The following is a 7707-nucleotide window of genomic DNA, read 5'->3' as shown; positions in this document are numbered from 1 at the left end:
CGTATTTTCTAACAAACCAATAAAATAAAAAATCTAATAGTTCTACAAGGATTCATAAAATACTATCCAATCTATTTATTATTCGTGTTAGAATTAGAAAGATACATTACTTACAAATTTGAATGAAATAATTGATGGTCAATCTTAACCAGTCAATTAATTTCATGTTAACTTTGATTTGTATTATAAGTATGATGATGGTTACATAATATTCGCATATACTTAATGAAAGAAGCATTCCAAAATGTGAGCACCACTAAAATGAGATAAGTATTCCTACACTACAATAATTTATAGCATTTAACATTCAACTTGAGTACTTGACCTTCTTTTATAGACAGCCATCGTGGAATATGTGGAGGTCATTCTCACCAAATGCAGGCACCTTTCAACCAATTCCTTGTTCATTAAAATTTCTGTTTCTTTAAGAGACGGACTCCGGATTTCGAAATGAGATCGTCTAGATTTACTTTATTGATAAACTGTGACCTGTTAGTTTTGGACTGAACTAAATCCTAAAACTTATATAGTAAGTATAAGGAAAAGTAAAAATAAAATTCACTTAGCCATCACTTAGGTCCGTCCCTCTTTTCAATTATTAATAAATGAAAGAAAGGAAAAAAGAAAAGTGATAGGTCTCTTTGATAAAGTCCTAGACTATGTTGCACCGACACGCCAAACTACTGGAGTGTCGGAGTGTCCGACACGCCGACACGCCGACACGCCTCCGACACGCCTCCGACACGCCTCCGACACGGTCAACGGCTGGGACACGGTCAAGACACGCCGCCGACACGGTCAAGACACGGCTCCGACACGGTCAAGACACGGCAGGGACCATATTGAAATTTTGAAAATAAAAGTTGGGGTCTAAACGTGATTTTTGAAACTTTGGTGGACTAATTTGAAATATTTTTAAAAATATGGGTTAAAAATGGAAAAAGATTTTTTAAAACCTAAATGAATTGCACTCACGTTTTCAGCCTTCAGTTCATAGCTCTTCTCCTGCGCAGCTTCTCCTCTTCTCCAGCTTTTGCAAAGGTAAGTATCTTTTCAATTTTTTTTCCCTTTGTTTTCAAATTCTTTTATTTATGTTCTCTATCTCTATTTTCTTTTCTTATCTCCCTCTTCACAGTAGTAGAAGAGTTAGCTTTGGTGGTGAGGTGAAGATTATTTCTTCTGTTTTTTTTTTGAAAAGAAACACAACAAGAAGGACGATTCTTTCTTGCAAATCGTTACCAAGAAGGACGATTCCTTCTTGCAAACTCAGGTTAGGCTTCACAAATTTTTAATTTTGTTTCTCTGTTTTGATGTGTTTTAATTTTTAATTTAGTTGTTGAGTATATTTGAATTTGGTTTGTTAATTGGGTATTATACATAATGATATTAATGAATGTGAAGTTGAACCATGCTGAATTTTTTTAGGAAAATATGAGTTACTCTAATGCTAACTCTAGTGGGGATTCCTCTCATGCTCAATCAATTGATGATAGTGCTCCACTGTGGAAGTATGTTACAAAGGTTGAATCAAGTAATAAAGCTGGAGGAAACGTTAGTTTCAAGTGTCATTATTGTCAAAGCATGTTTCAAGGTTCATATTCTAGGGTGAAACATCATTTGTTGAAAATCAAAGGAGGTGGGATTAGACTTTGCAACAAAGTTACACAAAGTAATGTATCGGAAATGAAACGCTTGGTAGATGATGCGGAGTTGAAAATAAAAAATGCCCAAGCTAGAAGAACCGTTTCTTTGCCTACATCAAGCAAAGAAGTTTCTTCGAGTGCTAGTGCTTTTCACTTGGATTTTGGCATGAATGAAGAAGTTTTGGAACCAAAGAAAAGGAAGGGAGTTAGTGGACCTCTTGAAAAAGCTTTCCAAAAAAATGTAAGGGAGCAATTGGATAGTGTAATAGCAAGGATGTTTTACACAAGTGGCTTGTCATTCAACCTTGCAAGGAACCCATACTATGTCCAAGCCTTTTCTAAGGCTTGTTCTCTCACCGTTCCGGGTTATCGCCGTGTCGCCGTGTCCTACTTTTTTAAGATTTTCCGTGTCGCCGTGTCGCCGTGTCGGGTTCCCGTGTCGCCGTACCCGTGTCCGTGCAACATAGGTCCTAGAGCATGGTGCGCTACCATGCAGATGCCGCCATTGTGACTAATCACTTTCCTATGGTCCCAAAAGATGCAAAATGTAAAATATTGAATTTGATGGCTTTGATAATTTGACTTTTTTTTAAATTTCAAATATCACATTATTTATTTATATTTGAAATTTAAAATAAATAGGGCTTACATGATTCATAAAATTTTAAAAATAATAACTAATAATGAGGTTTAAGGTTAAAAAAATATTAAAAAAATATTTAACGTCAAGATTTATGAGATGTCAATTTTGACATCGTGCCTTCAAATGCTCGGTTGGAACAATTTTCTCCTTCAATTAGCAAAAAACATGTTAACCTAAAAATATTTCACTGTCGCGTGTCAGCTGCGCTGCAAAACAAAGGAACAAAAACCTCCTTCGGGTGTGTGAATGTGACGTTGTGGACATGCCGGTATGGGGCCAAAGACCAAACTTACAAAATGATGTTGATAATAATGTGCTAGTTTTGGACTTCTTCAAATGGTTGTGGCTGATGAAGGAATACTTGTTGGTTGTAGGTTCCCCCTCCCTTAAAACAAGGCTCGGTTGTCCTAATCATCTTCAAGAACTTCGACTTGGGTCACAATTCTCATGAATGAGTAAACCTTGTGTGAAAGTTGTAAGGCAAAGTACTCGAAACATTACAGAAGTCGTCACATGTGGCTGATCTACCACTGTTATCTTGAGTGGGAGCGCACCTTTTATGATTGACTTGTCACAGATGAAGCTACTCATTATAATGCCGCAAGGGATCAAGTCTTCGTTTGGTTTTGTTCAACTTCCTCATTATTGATATTGACATGATTTTCTCCACAATTCAAGGTTTTTGTAACAGGATTTTATGAATTAGGGTTTTTTTAGGAGTTAGTCCCTGAATTTGTACTGGATTCGCATTTTGGCTCTTAAATTCGTAAAAAGGTTGTTGTAACGCTATGACTTAAATGCGATTAGTGTGTAGGCTAAAACAGGTGAAACAAGTCATATTGTATCATTCGTTATTTTAATGGGTTATGTTCATTTCTGGTCCTGTTAATTTAGCAAGTTGAGTTCATATCAACCCATTAAGAAAGCGGATTGACACAAACACAACATAAACGCGACAAACACGACCTGTTTGTCAAGTCTATTGAAATGACCGTTTTATCATGGGTTCTCAGGCAATGAGCTGGTTTGCGTAACAGAGTCATTCTATAGTGAGGGCCTTAAATATGGCCCTTAGATGAGGTCCTATTTCTTAACCGTTGAATCAGGCTAATCAATTTGATTTAACAGTTAAGAGATACGACCTCACCTAATGACCAAATATTAATCCTTTATTATAGAATTCTTATTGCGTAACATTCTCAGTCATTTGGGGCCGTTCACTCAAGCCCATTCCATAGACTTTACTCACACACGGACTTTGACTTGGCAACCAACCCTAACCCAAAATTTGGGTCAAAACAATGTGATCTAAGCCACGTATATGGCAAGTTAAAACTCCTTCAAGGTTACTCCCTATCAAGTTGTAAGTATTAAAACATATTCTAGAAAAAGAAAAGAATATATTAGCCCTCTGAATATCAAATCATCAAAGGGAATTTACCAAGCTAAAGGAAGGAAGCAAATTCTTTGAAAAGAATATACTAGCCAACCTTTTTGCCATAGGAATTTACCAAGCTAAAGGAAGGAAGCAAATCATCAAATGGAGTCCGATCTCCGATTCCAGCTATAAACCAATTGATGATAATTATAAAGTTAGCTTGGTAAATTCCTATGGAAGGAAGCTAAAGAATTTACCAAGCTAAAGGAAGGAAGCTATGGAATTTACAGACCTTTTTGCCTATGGGGTGTTAGCTCGATTGGCTCAGGTATCTGTGTGTGTGAGTTTTCTTCATATCTTTCCTAACTTCGACCCAAAAAAAAAAAAAACATGTTTTTATCTTTTCAATTTTTTTCCTTCTTCGATGAGTAAATAGAAAGTGAAAATAGGTGATGGGAAAGTAGAAAGTTAAAAGAGGACCAAAACCTCTTTGATGTGAAGAAATGAGCAGCATTACAAGACATACTTCCTCAACACTAGAAGACATACATCATGCCTGCTTTCTTCATGTATCCCAAAAACCTAATTTCAAATTTGAACTCTTGATTTTGTCTCCTTTCGATCAGCTTCTCAGTGGTGACAGACAGAAACTTAAAATGTTGAAATACTGCATGTCACATTATGGAAAGACAGCACCAACCCAAAAAAAATGTCAAAAAAGAAGAAAATTTTGAGTGAAATGTGGTAAAGTGGGAGAAAGAAACTTTATAAAAGACATCATCATTTACACTATGAGGTAAATAAGCTAATAAAAGACACATTTGCAAAGAATTTGTCAAATAAAAGAATTTATATATGAATAGAATTCACCCAAAAAAAAAAAAAAAAACCCAATGCCACTACCCACGTGGCCATGTACATTACCTCTAGGTAAATCACTCCAAGAGGGGGAACCAAAAAGAGAACATGAAAAAAAAAATTGAGTGGGATATCAGAATATTTTCCCCAAAAAAGAACAAATAATAATTTTATTATACCCCAAATATTATTTGGTTTTCCTTTTTTTTTTTCACTTCTTTTTTAATACCCTTGCTCTCGTGCCGTCTCGCCTCTTCCTGGGCCTGGGCTTCCGGCATTGGGCTTGGGCCCTAAGAAAGAAAGACTTCCACACTTGAATTTCTCATGCAGAGGCACAATGGGCAGGCCTGAGCCATTTGGTCACACTCTGTACAGAGGCATAAGTGCCGGCACGGCAGTATAACCACCGAGGCGACCCGTTTTCGACATGCTTTACAATTCGGGGCAGACATGGTCACTCGTTCTGGGTCAATGTATGCCGACTCGGCGTCCTCAGCTTGGCCCTCTACGCCCGCCGAGGACGCTACTCCATCGTCCCCTCTCCTGCTATCCTGAGCCGCCACAAAGCCGCTGCTCATCATAGCCTGCTGTAGTTGGGCCTGTAGGGTCGCAGCAGTGGCCTGTTGTGCCCGGGCCTTAGCCTGCCAAACCTGGGCCTCCACGCTAAGTTGCGCAGCACGTGCTTCCAACTCGGCATTTCTACGCGTGGCCTTCTCAACCTCCACCTCTTTCTCTCTCAACCTACGAGCTATTGATTCCTCCGCTGCGTTCAGTAGCGCACGGTAGTGCCTCTGCCGTTTCTCTGCTAATGTGCGCTGTAATTGCTCCCCCTATAAAAAATACAAAAACCATAAATTCAATTCAATTGCTTTTTCTCGACAAATTAAAAAAACGCTAATAACCCATTTTAGGAAAGTTAAAATTACTACCTGGGCTTGAAGGAATTGGTCTAATTCGTCCCGCTGGTGTTTGATTTGGGCAGCAAAGTCCTCTGTTAAAACAGAGAACAAAGCTGAAGATTGTTGTTGTTGTTGTTGTTGATTGTGATGCTGTTGAAATTGTTGCTGCTGTTGCTGTTGTTGTTGTTGTTGGTCTCCAAAGGATAAACGGAGGCCTGTGGAGACCACATTGGGATTGTTGTGGTTGTGGCTGTGGAGTTGGGAGAGGTCGATGAGCTGAGGAGGAGGAGGTTGGGATTGTTGTTGCAGAGAGAAAGGAAGGATTGAAGGTGAGATTTCAGTGGCAGCTGAAGTTTCTCTTCCTCTTTTGCGCTGATTGGTAGTATTATTGACTGCTGTGATCAAATCAATCGAAACCAAATTCAAAAAAATCAATCTTTTATTGATTGAATTGGTGTTTATGGCCCAAAAGCAGAATTGGGTGATCAAAAGATATGAATTTGAAGAGACTCACCTCCTCCTCCATTGTTGAATAGCATGTGGGATTGATCAAGATATCCTCCTGGCTGTGCTTGTAAGGAATAATCAAGCCCTTCTTGTGAGTTTCTGCAGAATCAGTGGAAACCAAAGCAGGGATTAATTAGATAAGAGAGATATATAGATTGAAGATATGGTTTGCTGATAAAAATCCAAAACCAAAGGAAGCAGAAGAGAGAATGCAAACCTGTTTAGAAAGAGGATATTTGAAGGGTATTGAGCTTGAACTGCCATTGTTGATTGTAGATTGGTGATGCTGATGATGATGATGATGATGATATAGAAGAGAAGATTGTGACAGGAATAAATGTATAATGTATTGGAAAAGAAAGAATAGGTGGGGAAGAGAGAGAAAGAGAGGTTTGGTATTGGCAATTGGTTAAAAGTCCAAAAGATGACAGAGGAACTTAATAAGGGGAATAGGGAAGAACAATAAACGCTAGCACATAACAAGCATGAAAGATGCCTCCCTACCAAGCAGTAGGCGGACTATTCAATGAGAAATAGATAGATAGATAGATAGAGAAGTAGAAGAAGGATTTTAAAAAACCCAAAAATAAAAAAAACAGAAAGATATATACTTTTCAGAGAAAGAAAGAGAAGGAATCAGATGAATTATGTGTATTGAGAGAGAGAGAGGGCACCACCACCACCTCCACCTTCTTCAGCATCAGCACCATTCTCTTACCCTTCTTCCCATCTCTGTCTCTCTTTTATTTACTTGGGGCACTTTGTTTTCACCTAACTTTTTCTTTCTCCTTGTTGTTGTTTTTGTTGTTGGCCTTCCTTTGTTTGCTATGATGCTATTAGCTTTGTTAATATAGAGATGGAGAGAGAAAGAATAGAAAGAAAGAGAGAGAGAATAGGAGCTTGGAATTGAAGAGATAGATGCGATTGAAACGAATCAGTCCAAGAGAGAGACACCTTATTCTGCTCTTTCTTTGCTCTTTGCTCTTTGCTCTCTTTCTCTTTTTTCCTTCCTTTGCTTCTTCTCTTCTTCTTCGCGTGGGGTTTGGCTTTTTCTTGAGAGGGAGTCTCGTGCTTGTTATTTCCAACACCAACAACATCACACCATTTAATCAAATAAAAACAACCCCATATTTGAAAAAACAAAAAATAACCCATTTACTATTATTTTATTTTGACAAAAGGGTTTTGGTTTTTTCACCAAAATATTAAATAAATTAAAATTTAATAAATAAGAGAGAGAAAAATGAAGGTGCTTGTGAAAGAGTGATGATGTAGATGTAGAGTTGTTGTTGAGCGTGCAGGTCTCTCTGCCGCTACCGCTGCCGCTGGGATTGTTTTTATATGGCCCATGCATCTCTCGCCAGCTTTCTCTACCTCTCCCTTTATTTATTTATATATATATATATATATATATATATATATATATTCTTTTGCATAATTCCAACGCTTTAAAAGATATTATTAATTTTTCTGGATTCTTCGTATTATTTATTAGTAAATTAGGTCCTTTTTTTAAAATGCAAAAGAGTTAATTAGATTTTTACTTGGCTGTGAAGATTCAAACTCTCAACAGCTATGTTTCCTCTTGTTTTGCCTTCCTTATCTTAGAAAAGAGAGAAAAGATCACACAACAATAATACCTCCGACCAAATTGCATGGTTGTTGGTTTTCTTCTCTTTTTTTCCTTTCACAAAAACTTTCTTATTATTGTTTGATTAAGATTTCAAGATATATATATATATATATATATATATATATATATGACTCACTATATACGCC

The 7707-nt window shown here is 37.4% G+C and overlaps 1 protein-coding gene and 1 long non-coding RNA gene across 3 annotated transcripts; one reads left to right on the top strand and one right to left on the bottom strand.

Annotated features, from left to right (window-relative positions):
* Positions 1–485: 485 nt before the first annotated feature.
* On the top strand, positions 486–2654 carry LOC148294437 (uncharacterized). Its single transcript, XR_015835840.1, has 3 exons — positions 486–1041; positions 1136–1270; positions 1426–2654. It is a non-coding gene; the product is annotated as an uncharacterized LOC148294437 (long non-coding RNA).
* A 1970-nt stretch (positions 2655–4624) lies between these two features.
* Positions 4625–7020, bottom strand: LOC110756288 (BOI-related E3 ubiquitin-protein ligase 1). 2 transcript variants are annotated; one of them, XM_021957697.2, is made up of 4 exons: positions 6146–7020; positions 5936–6027; positions 5452–5816; positions 4625–5352 (listed from the first exon to the last, which is right to left on the bottom strand). In XM_021957697.2, exons 1-4 carry the CDS (start codon positions 6190–6192, stop codon positions 4813–4815), a joined length of 1044 nt encoding a protein of 347 aa, XP_021813389.1. In that variant the 5' UTR covers positions 6193–7020; the 3' UTR covers positions 4625–4812. The 2 variants fall into 2 exon arrangements, with proteins under 2 accessions (XP_021813389.1, XP_021813390.1); XM_021957698.2 differs by having other exon boundaries at positions 5452–5813.
* Positions 7021–7707: the final 687 nt, after the last annotated feature.

Source organism: Prunus avium, chromosome 5 (assembly GCF_965620075.1).
Source record: "Prunus avium chromosome 5, drPruAviu1.hap1.1, whole genome shotgun sequence".
In the NCBI taxonomy this organism is placed as follows: Eukaryota; Viridiplantae; Streptophyta; class Magnoliopsida; order Rosales; family Rosaceae; genus Prunus; species Prunus avium.
The sequence above is the reverse complement of the archived record's forward strand: the minus strand, read 5'-3'. Positions and strand labels throughout refer to the sequence as shown.